This window comes from Agrilus planipennis, unplaced genomic scaffold, assembly GCF_000699045.2.
Source record: "Agrilus planipennis isolate EAB-ADULT unplaced genomic scaffold, Apla_2.0 scaffold15, whole genome shotgun sequence".
NCBI classification, from domain to species: Eukaryota; Metazoa; Arthropoda; class Insecta; order Coleoptera; family Buprestidae; genus Agrilus; species Agrilus planipennis.
In genome coordinates, this window is record NW_020438871.1 from 1,845,588 (window position 1) to 1,862,794 (window position 17,207).

The following is a 17,207-nucleotide window of genomic DNA, read 5'->3' on the forward strand; positions in this document are numbered from 1 at the left end:
TTTTTTTATTTTAGTTCTTGGCTTAACATATTATTACACATTGTATATACTTTTCCCTATGACGAGCTGGTATTTGGTATACAATAGACTTGGCCATTTGTGGCTTTTATACCTTTGGCTCGCACAATTAAATTTTAAGAAACTGCTCAAGTCGATTGCTATTTGCACTGTAACCATACAGTTACTGGTAATAGGAAATATTTTTTTTGTGATCCTTAATGTTTATTTAATGTTATTTCAGATTCGTTCATTTCTTGTTCGCCATAGTTTAATTTTTGCTGTTTTTGGAAACATATTGTATATTTATAATCACACCAATCAAGGCCCTGTAACAGCTTTGTGGTTTTTACTGGGCTGTTTGCTGTGCTTATCTCGGGTACTGCCAATAACCCGCACTCAAAGCAGCTTATGGTTTTTGTAAGTTGATAACATTAGACAATTTTTCAACGCAAACTATGACAATTATCATTTATATTTAATTTGAATTGAAAATTTTACAAAATAATTCAATCTTATTTTGTAAATTTTATTATTTAGTTTTACAACACATTGATCTTTGATATTATGTGATTAATTTATATGCATTGTTTTGTAACGTTTGTATTTTTTTTTTAGGTTTATCTCGTTTTCTATGTTTTCATACGTCGTTAATTGCTTAATTCATTATTCTGAAAAAAGGAACAATGGATTTAGTCTTGGTCTATTTTTACGTTTGTCAACCCTTTTGCAAATTACCATCTCTTTACTGGCATATTTAAATGTTATTACTGTTAGATTTCTATTTCAACTTGAAGGTGAACCTTTTATATTCAATTACAGCGTCTCATGGATGGTTTTAGGTATGAAACAATCTAAAAGCTGTGGTGATTGAGTTTTATGTTGTACATTTGTTTTTTAGTGGCTGCAGTAATACTACCCCTATTTTCTTCCAGTGCGGTGATATATCGCGTTATAAATATTGTTTTAGCCCTTGTTCCATTATATATTCTTTTAAGTGAGGGACTGGAATCAATTTTTATTGTAGTGTACAGCCTCTTTTTACTGCTTTGGGTGATAGCTGAACAACACATTACAAACCAAGAGAGAAATATTTGGTTCATTTCATTTGCTCATAACGCCTCAGTAAATTTTCCATTTTTTAAAGAAGACATAAGAAGAGCATTAACATTTGTATCCTTTTTTTGAAAAAATACCAGTAATGCTATCTTAAGGCTAATATCTCTTGAAAGGAATTAAAAAATTATATTTGCATGGTATACTTTACCTAAACATTAATAGATTACGTTTGCATTCCTGGGCTTATTTGGAACTGATGACCTATCAACTTTAGGTTCTTATGATAATATTTTAGCTGCAGCGTTTGTTCCTAACACTTACCATAATGTAATTTTTTGTTTATATGTGTTAAAAATGTTTATTCCATTTTTAATAGCAATGTGTTGCTTTTTGAGTATTATAAAGATAACTAATATGAATCTCAGTCATTGCCTAACACTTGTTGTAATAATATGTTATGCGATAGTTGTACAATTTTTCTTGGTGTTGAACATTGATGATACATGGGAGGACAAGAGTATAAACATAACTAAATTTATTGTAGCTGTCGTTGTAGCAGTTGCAGTAATATTATCATATTTCGTATCCAGAGTGTTAACAATTATTTCAACTGGTTATGCAGTTGATTTGATAAAAAGACGAATTCATCTTTAATTACGTAAATTTGTTCCACTCCTTGGTAAAGTTTTCTAGTTGTTGTGTTGTAGTATTACTTTCAAATACTTAATATTAAAGNAATTTGGTGTAGGAGTGATAAAACAACAATAAAACAGCTTTGTTTTTTCACAACGTAGAGATTTTTTATTTTCCCATTTATAGGTCAACAAATACATACTTTTAAACTATTTCATTACAAAATTATAATACTTTATCATCTAAACAGTAATATCACATATTGTAATACTGTTACTGTTTATCAAGTTAACAGTAGGTCAAAGACACATATAACAAATTATAAATTAACGAAATATGAACAATGTAACAAATATTAAATTAATGAACGTGAACCATCGAGAAAAACCACTAAGTAGAGACATGTAGGTGATATGTGATAACACAGATATTGTTTCACATTCAACAGTAAATAAATTTTTTAATATTCACCTTTTTTAATAAAGCGTACAACTTGTTCAGTTGTAAGACTAGTGAGAATTTTGGATACAAAGTAGAACAGTAAAACTGTCAAAGTAGTCACCAGGGCTATAATAAAACGGGATAGACTCATGCCAATTTCTAGCCAAGAACCTTGGTTTTTTATGGCAAAAAAGAAGTGCAGTACCATGCAGTCACATAAGAGAAGTAAAAGTGTGAAAACGTGCTTGATCTCCACGTTAGTAATTTTTACAATAGCCAAGAAACAGCACATTAATATCAGGAAAGGAATAGTTATTTTTATACCAATGAGTGTAGTCATTAAGTAAGGTTTGTAAACGGTAACGAAGGTCTGGGTCCAAGTGGGGTCAAAGGAGTTAATGCTTGATAAATTTCCTGTTCCAAAAAATGCCAACATTATGAATGAGAACTGTACAAAATTAAGGAAAAATAACGAATTTAATTTTAATAATCAAACGGAATTTTTCTTTTAATTTTAAAAGTAAAGCGTATGCCACAAAAGGATACAAATGCAAATACTTTTCTCATATCTCCTCTATATTCGGGTAAGCTGTAGGCATTATCCTTGAAAGGCACAGTCCAAATGTTTAGTTGTTGATTAGAAACTTGTTTTTCAATAAATACCCAAGTAAAAGTAAATAAACTGAATAATACTATAAAGACCGGCTCTATTCCACCACTCAATAAAATATACAGCTGCATAAAAAAGTTACTTTATTTAATAAATTACTAATATCTTTCATAATTGCCCAACTGTGAAGAACTGCAATTATTATATTCCAAAAATATGATTCTATATTTCCAATTAATTACTTTGTTCTATATGAATTTCTTTTGCTACATATAAAAGTTCTTCTTCAGTGCTGATATCTTCAATAAGTTCCCTTGGTAAACTACAACTGAATAAACCCATTCTTAAATCCATTCCAAACATGGCTTTGTAGGGTGAACGTTTTATTCCAGGATGATATACGCGATTTTTCATTACTTGTACAAATTTCAAACCTTCTGACCAATTCTTTGAATTGTTTTCTTGCATCCAAGTTGTAAGAATTTTCTCTATATCATTATTGCACCTTTCAACATTTTCCTGTAGTTGACTATCACGAGGTTTTGCTCTAATAATTTTAAGTCCAGGCCACATAGCTGTTAGCTCCTCTATTAAGTGGCTGCAAAATTCACCTTCATTCATATCTAATATCATTGGAATTCCAAATATACAAAATATGTCTAACATTTCTTTAGCAGTTTCATTCACTGATTTAGATTGTAGTGGTCTAAGCTGTACAAATCTAGTTAAATAATCTTGATAAACTAAAATAAATTTATACGGTTCATCAGGATAACACTGCATGTCTATAAATTCTACCTGACACCTGCTGTAGATTTGATTATTTACTTCAGAATGTGTCACTGGTTTTATCACAACACTTTTTCTTGCATTTTTTAACTTCATTTTACATGGTATACACAAACTAAGATAAATCGAGATTATTTCCTGTGTTATATTCTTGTATACCTTATTAATTTTTTGAACCATTCTTTGACGACCACCATGCCCAATGGACAGGTGCGTTTCATGTATGATATCGAACATTTCTTCATTCGTAGCATAGTACCTAAAGTCTTCATGGTTTGATGAGACAGGAGTAATTAGTCTTTCAACTTTACCCACAGAAAAAATATCGAAACGTTTAATTCGGCGATACTGTTTAGGAGTTTTTGATGTCGTTACTTTAGCTTCTTTAACACATTCAATTGTATCTTTATACTGTTCGCTGTTCATAAAACCAGAGTTAACACCTTTTGAAGCAACAAGTTTAGAAAACTCTTCATTAAATCTTATTTTTAATTGATTTCGGAAATCATTATCAGAATCCATGTTCTATAGAAAATAAATATCCCTGATCCACTGCAAAACACTATTAGAACAGATCCAATTTAATAAATCTTATAATTTCATGTTGTTTGATGATTTATAACTGACTTATAACATTTGTTTTGTTTTGTTGAACAGCTGATATGGCTGCTGTTTATTTTGAATTAAAGCTATCAATGTCAATAATAATTTGAATTAGCCTTACTAGTTGTGAGCTCGAAACTGTTAGCACCATTGCTTCGAGTGGTGGAAATTCACTTATGTGAACAANTAAGGTCAGCGAAGATGTGCCATACCTATATACCGCATCTACTTTTTGTTTTATTAAAAAGGAAACAACTTACCAACATTTCTGTACCTATTCCGTAAGTAATAGCAAATGATAGTAATGTGCGCACTTTGAATTGCATTAACCAGTTATAGAGAAGTCTCATATAATTAGATCTAAGGTAAACTAAATACCAGCTTGCCATAGGAAACAAAACATACAATGTGTAATAATATATGAAACCCATAGCTAAAAGAAATTAAAAACAATACTATAGAACCTTGTGGTTATTGTAATAAATTGATATTAACCTCGGGAAATTACGAAGCCGATGACGTTAAGAAAAAGAAATACAACAGAAAGAGGTTTCTCTTTAATATTATGATAATTCCAATCGCCAGTGCCAATGCTACTATAAACATTGGAGAAAATCGGCAGCCAAGATATTAAATATAGAAGCCATCCAATAAATGCTAATGTGGACAATAAGGATAGGTATATTTGGAAATAACTGTTATAATATTTGATGCCCTCCACAAGATTATTAATAACATTCTCTGTAAACTTTATCTGTAATTAAAAGATATTTAGTTTAAAAGGAAAATAAACAAAAAAATACTTTCTTACAACTTCCTGGTAATTTTCCATTTGAAAGAGATCTTCCATGTAAGATTTCCAGCCAATTAACTTTTCTTTAGGCAGTTTATAGAAAGGTTTGAAAACAACAATTGGATTCTTTTTTATTTTTTTCTCTTTAGCCATAAATAATTCATACAGTTGCAAGGCGTTAGCATATACTATTTGAGCAGTATCTTTTATAGGAGCATTCAAAAAATGCAGTGGAGTAATCCCCTTTGAAATTATAAAAGTATAAGTAAATTTGAAAAAAGATAGACAAACTGAAGGGACGATTAATATATAAATAAATATACATGAAATACCAATGAATTAGTAGGAAAATTAATCCCCAATAAAGCTGATATCAAAGGTGCTATGTCAGTTAAATTTAAATCGTGACGTTCAGCTGTTTTAGGAATCCCTGATCCCCAAGCAATAAATGGAACTTCAGTCTCATCCTTTGAACCAGCACCATGGGAACCCCAGTCAGTCATTCCATGGTCTGATGTAAATATAAAGGCAGTGTCATTGTCATGGAAGTAGTTTGTAAAGAATTTTACAAATAGATTAATTTCTTTATCTAATTCTTCGATGTTCAGTTTATATTCCCTTTAGAAAAAGAAATATAACAATACAATGATAATTTTTTATACTTCTAACTTACATTGAAACTGGTTTGAAGCTATGGCCTGCAGTATCTATTCCTAACAAGTGAAGAAATACAATCACTCCATCTTGTGAACCAGAAAGTCTTCCTGATTGGATATATTTTTTTGAGTGTTCCATAACCCATTGGTCCAAAACCACTGACTTCCATTTTCCAGAAAAGTCTTCCATCAATGGATCATAATAATATGAAGTAATGTGTGAATAATTATCTATATAATAAAAATTTGGTAAAACCTAAGGAATTGTTCAATAATAATTTCATTTTACATTTATTGAACATATTAACTATGTCAGGGCTTCCAAAACAGACCGATTTGGTACTTTGATTTATTACTGTATCAAAATCAACAGGATTATCTCTCCAACCTTTGAAAATTGCACTAGGATCTTCATAAAACCCAGCAAATATAGCAATATGCCCTGGTCTTGATTCAGTTGGAACTTGGGTATGAGCTATACCCCAAGCTCCTTCATTTTCTTTAATTGAGCTGAAATAAGTCCAAAAAGTGAAAGCTATGCTATGTATAAGGATAGTATAGAAAACACACATCCCTAGAACAAATTATTAGGAATTTCAATGTCAAATAAGCTACTTACTACAGAAAAGGTGTAGCAGTTGGCATGTCCTTATTGAATAGTGCAGAAGCTCGTAAACCATCAGCAAGAAGTAGAACTAATCTTCTTGCAGGTGGATTGCTTATATTTGCTCTGTGATGAATCATGCCATGCTCAAGTGGAGAAGTGAAATAAATATCCAACACACTCAAAAGCAATAATATGTGCACTGCAAACGCTAAGATAATTAGTGGTGTAATTTTTGTCCCTAAAATAAAAAACATTAATGAAAATGTTATTGTTCAGTCACAAGTCAACCAACTTTTTCTTTTTCTATGATAGCTGTACATTATTAATGAATGTTTTAAGCATTAAACGAAAAAAATAACTTATAAATTACTGAATAGTAAATATTTCAAACCATTGGCAATATTTGAGGTTAGAAACTAAAAATGGGAGGAGGTGTGACACAATTTTTAATTTTTGTAGTGTCTCATTAACCAACAAGAGAAAAAAAAGGAAAACAGAATTAAAAAAGCTTTTTCACAAACTGCAAGACATGTATTCTCACATTATATGCACAATTTTATAAAATAGTATTCTTACTGATTCGTTGATCAGGCTCCATTGTATTATTTACCACTATTGATGTATTTTTTTTTTCTGGTGATTATGAATTAAATTTTTATTTAATTTTCTTTTAAATAACACTTTATTATTAAATCGCTTCGAAAATACAAACTATTAAAAATGGAGAAATTAAACAAACGAGAATACATTGCCTACTTTTATTAATTAAAATTTAAAAATTAATTTGACTATAGAACAGTGTCATCTATAATGAAAAAGCTAATGAATTTTTAATAATTTGGATGCGTAGAAAGCACACAAAAGGTCTCAGTAATAAGAAATAAAAAAACTAGGATTAATTAAAAAGTAAATTAAAACATTGAAAGGGTAGTAGTAGAGTGCTTTAAAAATGAAGTGTAGTTTTGGAAGTTCATAGAGTTTAATAGTTTTCATCGTAGCTCTTCAATGATAGATGGCAGGAGTATTCAATTTATGTTTTAATTTTTTTTAGACAAAAAGTGTTTGTTAGTATTATTCAAGATTACTAATGCTTTTAGAGTTTACAGCGGTAATTTGCGTGGTTAGGAAAATTACGGAATTAGGTTATCGATGATATTTTTTATAATTACAAATATACATTTTTCGTGAGGAAACGTTAGTAGCGTGAGTGACAAACAAAATGGTACTACAGGTCCTACACCAAATCAACAGGATTCCTATGTAAGTATTTAAATACTCGATAACTTATCATTATCATTGACTAAGATAAAGGAATGGGGAGTGATAGATATATAAGTATAGGACTTGCTTTTGAAAGGAATGACATGAATTACTGGTTAATTTAATTCATGAAATTATTTGTATGGCTATTCCTAATAAACTATTTTTTGCGAAATATGATTATTATAAAACTATTGTGAAATGATTACGACTACTATGTAGGGTTAGAATGATGTAAAACATGTGGCATTAGGCAATTAATCTTCGTCAAATCAATTATATCATAAAAGGTACCCTTTTATTTTACTTTTGCTTTGTTATCCTTTATTCATCGAATTGTAGTGAGAATTTTTAGCAATTACCTTATTATTACATTGTTAATTACCTATAAGGGGGTTCAAAATGAAAGACGTTGTGAATTTATAGCTATGCCATCAATTAGGAATATTTAATTTGAATATTATAATTTCCATTTTAAATTTGGTTTTGACTTGGTGATAAAAAGTCATAGGCGGATTTAGGTATGATTTTTGTGGTATATACAGAGTCTAGGGCTCTCTTAAATCAAATAAATAATAAAGTAGCATGAAGTATGCTGTTTTATTTATATACAGGGTGTCCTGTAACAAATCTGTAATAGTTTAAATTTAAATTACATTCGTCCATATGTCTTTGTGATAAATAATCCACCTAAGTAAGTACAAAATCTATAGTTCTTAGAGAAGTTGAGGACATTTCCAGATAGACATGATGTCTGAAAAAATATATTTACGTTCACCAAATAAGACATTCTTACCCGCGCCACATAAAAAGGAAAAATGCTAATAAATAAACGTATAATTTCTATGATCGGTATTTGCCAGAACATGTAATAGGCAGGTAAACCAAAATAATAAGAACAGTATAAATATAAATAAAATAATATGAATGATGATTGATAATCTTCCACCTGAAGAAGCCACTATCTGACAAAATAATTGTTCTGAACTTTTTACAATATTTTTTTTTTGTAATTAATAGCCAATGGAGGTAATTTTCTGCGATCTTCATAGGTACGTTTAGTTTCATTTAATAATGAGGTACAGGTATAAATAATGATCACAACGATAATAAATAAAATTTTAAAAACATCCCTAAACCAGTGGTGTGGTGTGACTTTTCCAAAAGCTTAATCTCCATTTAATCCATTGCTAACGACGACGATTCCATAGGAATCGGCAGAGGTGGGATGTAATATCACATATATAATAATTATTAAATTTGATTGTATTGAAGATCAAATGCTTCTTTATTTCTGGAGGAATGTACCTATTACTTACTCTATCGTAAAAGTTGGGTTGAAATGATCCCAATTGAAAGAAGAAAGTTGAACAAAACTTACAAATATGTGATATTATTTAAAGTAATGCGGGCGGTCCAATTAGAGCTTTGTATCCCCAAAGCTTGTCATTAATTCTATATACGGCCAGCTAGAGATCAAGATACACTGAACCATTTCATCTTCAGCTTCATCTCCTATCGATATAATGTTGCTCTGATAAGTTGACTCAATTGGTGTTGTGGTAATATTTGTTTAGGAGGATTGTCGTTTGGCCTTTGTAAGCAATGGTCAATTGCGAACGCTATTCTTTTGTGACCCAGACAATAGATATAGAAATCACATTTTATGTAGGTATAGTACATCTCACAGGAATTTGCAATGATGTTCATGTATTTTAAGGTATCGTTTGAATATGGTATCGTTGGTAAAGTTGGTGGGGGTTATAGAGGGGCGGTCATTGGGAGGGACTTAATTGAGGGGAGGAACGACAAGCCATTGTATACACTCAGCCAATCAGATCGCTGGAAACAAGATATGTTTTCATGTTTATCCGGGAGTTATCAGTCTCTTACCGGAATTGCCGGTTGTTGGCGGTACCATTTTCCGATCGGATAGTTCCGTTTAAGATGCCAACACACCAGAGTGACTGTTGATAGTGCAAATGTGTTAATGGTGTACTGTTACTAAAGTTCGAATAATGCCTCGTCCGTCAAGAGAAACATACGGTGATCAAAAACCCCCTTACTCATACATTTCGTTGACTGCCATGGCAATTTGGAGTTCTCCAGAGAAGATGTTACCCCTTTCGGAAATATACCGGTTTATCACAGAGAACTTCCCCTATTATCGAAGAAACACTCAGCGGTGGCAGAATTCCTTGCGCCATAATCTATCCTTCAACGATTGCTTCATCAAGATCCCCAGGAGACCGGATAGACCAGGTAAAGGAGCCTATTGGGCGTTACATCCTGCGGCATTCGACATGTTTGAAAACGGGAGTTTATTACGCAGAAGAAAAAGATTCAAACTGATGAAGAGCGATAAAGAAATGTTGGATAACGAATTGGCCGCTTTGGCTAATATAAATAGGTTCCTGTTCACATCCGAGAGCCAATCTCCTCAAGAACTAAATAGTGCAATTGTTCCAAGAATTCCTATGCCAAGAACATTATCTCCACCTGTAAATATCACCGAAACAACGAATAAAGTTCGTCCCAAAAGGCCATTTACGATTGAAAGTCTCATTTCACCAGATCATCCAACTCAGGAAGTAAGAAGCGCTCACCACTGTCCCATCTCAACTCCAATAGCTCCCCAGATGCAGTGGAACGTTCTTCCGTATCCCGATTTCAGTTTAAAACCGCCTTTATTAGTACCATCAACGACGTATTATCACCATCAGTATCCTGATCTCATTGCTGGTCCTCAGCTTGCTCTTCCAACTGTTTGATGATGATGATACGGATGTCTTATTAAGTCTGATATTAACTGTATATAAGAATTAGGGCTTCAGAACTGCACGAATCGTTTCGTTTATAGAATATCGAACTGTTGAATTCTTCTCCACATCAAAATATTTGTCATTATAATAATACTTGTTAGGTAAGTTTTACCCATTAACTTAACTATGCGATGGTTCTACACGGAGATATTAAAAATCAAAGAAACGGCAACCAAAAACGGGTAGATAAGTATTTAAGTACATTTTGTTTCATCTAAAGTGCCGATAACGATAAGTTGTTCCCGATTTTTAGTAGGTGCCTGCCTCACAAGCAGCGAAACGCCCAAAAGAAATATTTCCAAAAAGAAAACAGGTCTGAAATGATTGCCATGTTTCATATTTATCTATAACACTTAAGAAGCAGTAAAGTTTGGTAATCAACTAGAAGAGACTACTGCAGTGTCTTCTGGCTCACTAACTATAAAAGAGGCTTACCACTAATTACCACAAACACTTTTTTTGAAGAACGAACACGTGTTTGGCTCACCTCGATTACCATCAACGCAAGATTGATATTGTCAAAAAATCAAAGTGGACGAAACACTTATCCTTTCTTCAAAACAGAACTTGTGATAGGACCATGCATCCGTCTCTTCAATTGATATTATTTTTGCTTGCTGACTGATTTTTAATTTTGTTTTGACCTCATATTTTGAAAAAATTTAATATCTCAAGGATATCAGGTAGTTAGTTTATTCATCCGTCGGAACAATTGGCGAGCTATTGTGTGCTAATCTATGAAGAATAATCTTATTTATTGATCTGGATATACTCCAGAAGGTAATTTAAGCCAATTGGGGAGATTTGTCCGTGAGGGATGGTCAAATTGCAGATAATCTGATGAGTGATGGACAAATTGTCTATATCGTTATTGTAACTTAAGGTGAAACAGAGTGTCAACACAAAAAGATACTCTTAACAAAGATGTGTTTACGAAAAAAAAATTACCTAAAGTGTTTTTTCGTGCCAGAGGGCAAATATCCAACAGTTAATGTTTTATATTAGTGCCAGTTGCCAATGTATGTATTAGGAGCTTTCAGAAAACAGTTTAATTGTTAATATTCATTGAGCTTTAGAAATGAGACTGCATGATACGACGGCATTATATTTATGTATATTTAAGTACATTTTCGGTACTTTTAATTGAAAAGAAAGGAGAAAATTGTAGTGCATTAACTATAGGTACTATATCATGTGATTTCGCAATATGAAAAAGCTATTTTAGGTGTTGCGTAGAGCGCATATTATAAAGTGATTGTGATATTTACAAAGTACATAAATATTATATACTTAATATAAAAAGCGGTAGTAGATATACTGTAAGCCTATTTATTAATTATTTTTTATTATTTCCGCATTTCGGCACGCGATAGAAAGATTTAAAAGAGAAGTACGTATTGATGACCGTTTTCGGGCCCTTCAATTAACTCTTAACACGAAATCGTTTTGAATAAAATTTGGGCTTATGAAATTACAAAAGATAAATTGTTTCACTCTCTTTTTCGGACAGGGCACGCAACTTAAAAAAAGAAATGTTTTTGTTTGAAAAGATTAACGTATACACAACGGCTGTAGGTACTGCCATTTCTGACGAAGGTCATCCCTATCATATACATTACCTTTTATTCAAATGAAGGATAGTCATTTGCGTATGGTCCTTTTTAGAGAAAAATTTGATTAGGAAATAAATGCAATTGGTCTAATCTCTTACATTTATTTTACATTTTTATCAATCTTTGTTGTACAGATGGAAAATTCCTTTATTGTTAAAAGAATGTACATGATTAGACAGTAGCCTGTGTAGTTAATTAATAATTAAGGATGTAAATCTATGTAAAAAAGTTACTTAATAATAAGTTTATCATGTACCTACTCGCATCATATATATATACATTTACATTAAATAAATGTAACTTCGAAAGTACTAGTCGATTTTTTACTTGAATCAGTAGCACTTTGTAATACCTTTTTCCATATTGTTTATACCGTATAATTTTGTATTATAATTGCTGTGTAAACGTGTAATTAATGTAGGAAAGCATCACATTTAAATTGTGTTTCGTTTAATCAATAAAACAATTTAAATACCTACTTAATATTTAAATATCGCATTAGCAACAGTTTGGAGATCGTACAATATAAGTATAGACGGGAAGCTGGGGGCGGTGATTAAGGGATTGGATCTCTCTAGAAAATTTGTAGTTTCTGTGATAAAACTTTTTTCAAAAGTAATAGAAAATATATTTTGAATGTGGCACATCTTTCAAAAAAAAAAACTTTTTCAATTTCAGCACCAGATAAAACAATTATTTTTTAGACAGTTTCATTTTCAGTATGTGAAAATTCGGGATAACTAGTACTACCTAAAGATCATTTTATGGATATAGTTTCGGGATATAGTCAGCGGTGTACTTAAAATATATTACTATTAATTATACAGGGATGATTTGGAAAAATAGGGACATTTTTCTTTCATGTTTGGAATTTTTAAGATATTTACGTTTAAATCCAAAATTGTATTTTATTTGATATACCTAACAAGACAGGTAAACAAATTAAAAGAATATTGTTACAGTGCAATAAATTTACGCCAATCACTGTTTAACTCAAATGTGTAGTTTTATGATTTTTTTAAATTGATATCTCTATAAGAGTATTAAAGGGTCTATTAGCTATCTACACCTTTAGGTAGTTATCTATTTCATTTGTGTTGAAATCAAATATAAACTTCATCCTCTTCGGTTTTTAACACCTGTTTTACACATATGTATATACAGAAATTTCTGATTCATTCAGAATCCCTTGATTAAGTGATATTTGATCTTAATTGATAGATAATTATTTTTTGATAGGTAGTTATATTTATTTTTTGAGGTGATGTACTTATAATAATTTTTATGACAAATACTTTTGTTTATTATTTTTTTCTGTGGTGCGTAATTAAAATAATTAATAAAATATTGCTAAATGCCACCATGATGGATAGTGAGATTATTGTCTGTCCCATGGAATCAATTTTAAATATAATAAATGTCAACATACTGCCTAGATTTTTAATTTCAGAAGTAATTGTATATTAAAAACAAAAGGTATGTAATAAAATTTATTGTTTCATGCTCAACTATTATGTATATTTAGGTTTAAAATATTGATGTATAGATTACAAATGCGCTTAGCGTTAATTTAAACGCCAATGACTTTGAAATACGTTCATTATTATGCGAATCATAAATCTATTTAGATGATCTTACTCTTATCGAACAGCTCAATTTATTTTTATACCACTGTTAATATGAATAAGTGTGCCCAGTCGGTAAATAACGTCACCGTTAAATGCAAGCAGCTGCTTGTATTACAAAGTTAATTAAAATATGACAGCAAAGATGCGTTTTAATGAAAACAACCTCTTACCGATGACATACCTATACAGTGGAAAAAAGGAAATCCGTAAATTATTTACTCGCTTCGTGTTACGTATTAAAAATTTTATGTTTTTCGGCACAGGGTGGATTAAAAACGGATTAATTTTGTTTTCGTAGGGGTCGGGGGTGTAACTCAGCGCCTTCCTGAGGTGCAGGTTCAGTCAGTAAAATCTAGGCACTACTACTGTATGGGTAACCGCAAGTCCTACGAAAAATTTAGACTGCTCTTTTTCTAAATGATAGTATAGTTTTGCAGATGATATAGATTAGAGAGCTTTAAATAAAATGGATGTGGTACTGACAGTACTGTATGAAAATAAATAAAAGTAAAACTAAAATACTGGTATGCAAGCGAAGAAAGAGTAGAGAAAGAGCGAATATAAAGATAGGAAACGAAAAATTAGAAGAAGTGGCCGATTTTAGGTATCCAGGAAGTCAGATAAGTCAGGACGGAAGGAGTAGTAGGGAAATAGTAAAAATTCGAAAAAGGTTGTTAAAGGTGTATGTTTGTAGCACGGCGCTGTATGGGTGCGAAACATGGACCGTGGACGCGACTGAAAAGAAAAGGTTAGAAGCGTTCAAAATGTGGTGTTACAGGCGAATGATGAAGATACCGTGGATAGAGAAGATTAGAAATGAAGATGTATTAGAAAGAATAGGATAACAGAGGACTCTATACCTTCTCAGGCATCAAGGTCTAGCCAGAGACATAATAGAGGCAGAAACGGGAGTTAGGATGGGTAGAGATAGACCCAGAATAGATTGCTGTTCGCAAATAGTTAAGGATGTGGGTTGTTCTAGGTTTAGGGAAATGCGAAGATTAGCTCAGGATAGGAAAGAGTGAAGGTGCGTGTCCAACCAGTCTTAAAACTGACGACTTTATGATGATGATGAGTATAGCTTTCATTAGTACATTGTTTGCAATATCTTATGTGCGATATCCAGCCTTGCGGCTCATATGAACAAATCGCCGATGGGATACAAATGATTTAGAACCTTGAGTTTGGTTGTTGTTACAATTAGAAAATTTCAAGTTGGGTTGCCCACATAAACTTTTACGCGATATGTATTGCACGTTTTGTCTCTAGATCGCTGTCCTTGTTTTTTAGTCATAAAGGCGTAACTAATATGAGATTATAATTATTTGTACGCGACGGGGAGTTAATTTATTCCCTTTGTTACGGCTTTTCAGCAAGAATGATTTGTTTGCGTACAGTTCGTTATGAAATAAAAGAATACATTTATAATTGTTGTTTTAGAGAGAACATCAATCATCGCCAGTCCTTTTTTGTGGCCGAGTCCGAAAACGTACCGATACAGTTGAGATATACTTTTGCGTAAACGAAAAGAGAAATTAACGTATCTAATAGGTATCATCTGAAGAAATCTAAATTGGTGGTTGTTATTTAAAGAACCTCCGGTATTTGATAGGAAAATAGGTTTCGATCGATTTTAATTAAACTTTAAGAAAATGTCCTTTGAATAATCCTGATCAAAAGTCTCAACAGATACAAGTTCCAAAAATATCGAGTTCTCAAATAACATGACATTACAAACAACTGATACCCATTTTCCTACCTTCTTTCCTATAAATCGGAAAATTGATTTCAGTTGAGTGTAATGAAGTTTTGGGAAAATGTTCCTGATCAAGGGTCTCACTAACGCCGTTCAAACTTAAAGTTTCCAATTTTTCTGTTTTACGGAAACCTTTCTGACTTATCCCTTTTTTTGGTGGAACCCCATCGCGATAATGAAGTAAATTGATAAGAGTTTTATGCCTAACAATAAGACCTCTGACTACTTGATCAGGATATGATTCAATGAACATTTCCTTAAAGTTTCATTGTCTTATCAAAAGCTGCTAAATCCTTTTGATACCATATCAACCATCTGGTGTAAGTTCTCACTTTGGGTATTTTTGTCTTCAATTAAATGATAATGCATCCAGTGTTTCTGATATGGTAGGTGCCTTTTTGAAGCTGTACGTTGTACCAACTTTTTGGGATAACTTAAAAGTTTACTATTATAATGTTGTGGGGTCTGTAAAAAATGCTTCGGTGAAACGGTTCAGAGACTGCCGGAACGGTTCATCATTTCTTAAAATAATCGTCGTCAATAAAAACCAATTTGTTGTCGCTTTGTTGTCGTAATGTATCTTGTACATCAATAAATCTTTTTCGCATTAAAACGCCATTTTGGGAACGTAATAAAGGGTGGGGTTTCCTATTGCAACATTGTAGTCGTCGTTAACAAAAATTAGTTTCGGTTTGCCGAAGCTTTTATGCCGTTGCCTAAACATTTATCAATATTTACATACAAGTAACGCTTTTGCCGGCGAAAAATCCGAACACAAAAGCGAAATGGGGGGGTTTGAAGATGAGCCGACGTTGTATGCAACGTCGCTTTTTATTTTTAAGGTCTTTCCGATCATAGCCCAAGCACGGCTTTTCGTTCGTGCGTTGTTACAAAAGCTTTTTTGTCCTGTTACTATGTCAAACGAAATTAAACGCCTTTTAAAAAGCTCGCCATGACCGAGCCAAATTTGCTTAAACATTCGGTCCCGTAACGCTTTTGTGGTAGACGTAAATACTGGGGTGGAACCAAAAATAAATCACAGCCATATGCGATTCGACATAAATATATATATGTATGTATGTATGTATGTACGTATGTAACCAACGTGAGGCTACAACCCCAGTCCATTACACTTGTAACTCGTTAATCATATCGAGCTTGTGATAATAAAATGTGAAGATGTTAAAAAAAGCAAATTTAATAAGCCATAATGTATCTACCTATAGAAACAGTGGCGGGTTATGGTATATCTACTTTTTTAATGTAGGCACGCTGGATTTTTGCATCCCTTTACACAATCTGTGTAGATACATTGATTTTATCGTATGTTAAAGCTACAATAAAATGATAAAAATCACTAGTTTAGGAATTCATTAATCCACAGATAACGATGATCTCTATTCAGCATTATAAAACCTTCTAATTCGCTCAATCCATTTGTAGAAATTAATAAATAATTTCTAGAAAGGCAACTTTTGGTGTGTGCGAGTGTATTTCCTTGTATTCCTTTGCGTATTTCGATAAATCTAGTTTTTCAGGTTTAAAATGCAAAAACAAAATAAAAAATGCCTATTTTTTACTTGCACCTAAATACTTTTTTGAGAAAAGCATTTTGTATTTTATTTAAAATACTTTTCCAAACGCATTTTCTGTTTGTAAAATGCAAAATACATTTTTGTCGTTAAAAGTTTTGCTAGTATCACCGATAAAACGTTATAGAAAATGATCAATGAAAGTTGCTCATATTGGCCATTGAAGGTATTAAAAGCTTAAAAAGGGGTCAAAGAGACATTCCATGAATGCCTTCTAGTTCTTTAACTGAAGAGAGCCCAAAAAATTCTAAACTCCTCGGAAATTGATAATCTAAAATATTGGATCGATATTATTTTCCGGGTTCAATGTCATGGTCCATGGAATTTTAAAGTTCCAAATTGATATCA

The 17,207-nt window shown here is 31.9% G+C and overlaps 4 protein-coding genes across 8 annotated transcripts in view; 2 read left to right on the forward strand and 2 right to left on the reverse strand.

Annotated features, from left to right (window-relative positions):
* The window catches only part of LOC108737595 (nucleolysin TIA-1), a 744,862-nt gene that overhangs the window by 322,543 nt on the left and 405,112 nt on the right, over window positions 1–17,207 (forward strand). The window lies entirely within an intron of this gene.
* Window positions 2,859–4,232, reverse strand: LOC108737609 (KRAB-A domain-containing protein 2-like). Its single transcript, XM_018470550.2, has 2 exons — window positions 3,539–4,232; window positions 2,859–3,483 (listed from the first exon to the last, which is right to left on the reverse strand). The coding sequence occupies exons 1-2, from the start codon at window positions 4,049–4,051 to the stop codon at window positions 3,466–3,468; spliced, it is 531 nt and encodes a 176-aa protein (XP_018326052.1). The 5' UTR covers window positions 4,052–4,232; the 3' UTR covers window positions 2,859–3,465.
* LOC108737558 (GPI ethanolamine phosphate transferase 1-like) lies at window positions 4,345–6,912 on the reverse strand. The gene is made up of 8 exons (XM_025978436.1): window positions 6,765–6,912; window positions 6,201–6,426; window positions 5,871–6,091; window positions 5,599–5,812; window positions 5,258–5,543; window positions 4,944–5,168; window positions 4,628–4,886; window positions 4,345–4,565 (listed from the first exon to the last, which is right to left on the reverse strand). Exons 1-8 carry the CDS (start codon window positions 6,784–6,786, stop codon window positions 4,345–4,347), a joined length of 1,674 nt encoding a protein of 557 aa, XP_025834221.1. The 5' UTR covers window positions 6,787–6,912.
* LOC108737562 (fork head domain-containing protein FD4-like) lies at window positions 9,355–12,137 on the forward strand. The gene has a single exon (XM_018470462.1). The coding sequence runs from the start codon at window positions 9,467–9,469 to the stop codon at window positions 10,217–10,219; it is 753 nt and encodes a 250-aa protein (XP_018325964.1). The 5' UTR covers window positions 9,355–9,466; the 3' UTR covers window positions 10,220–12,137.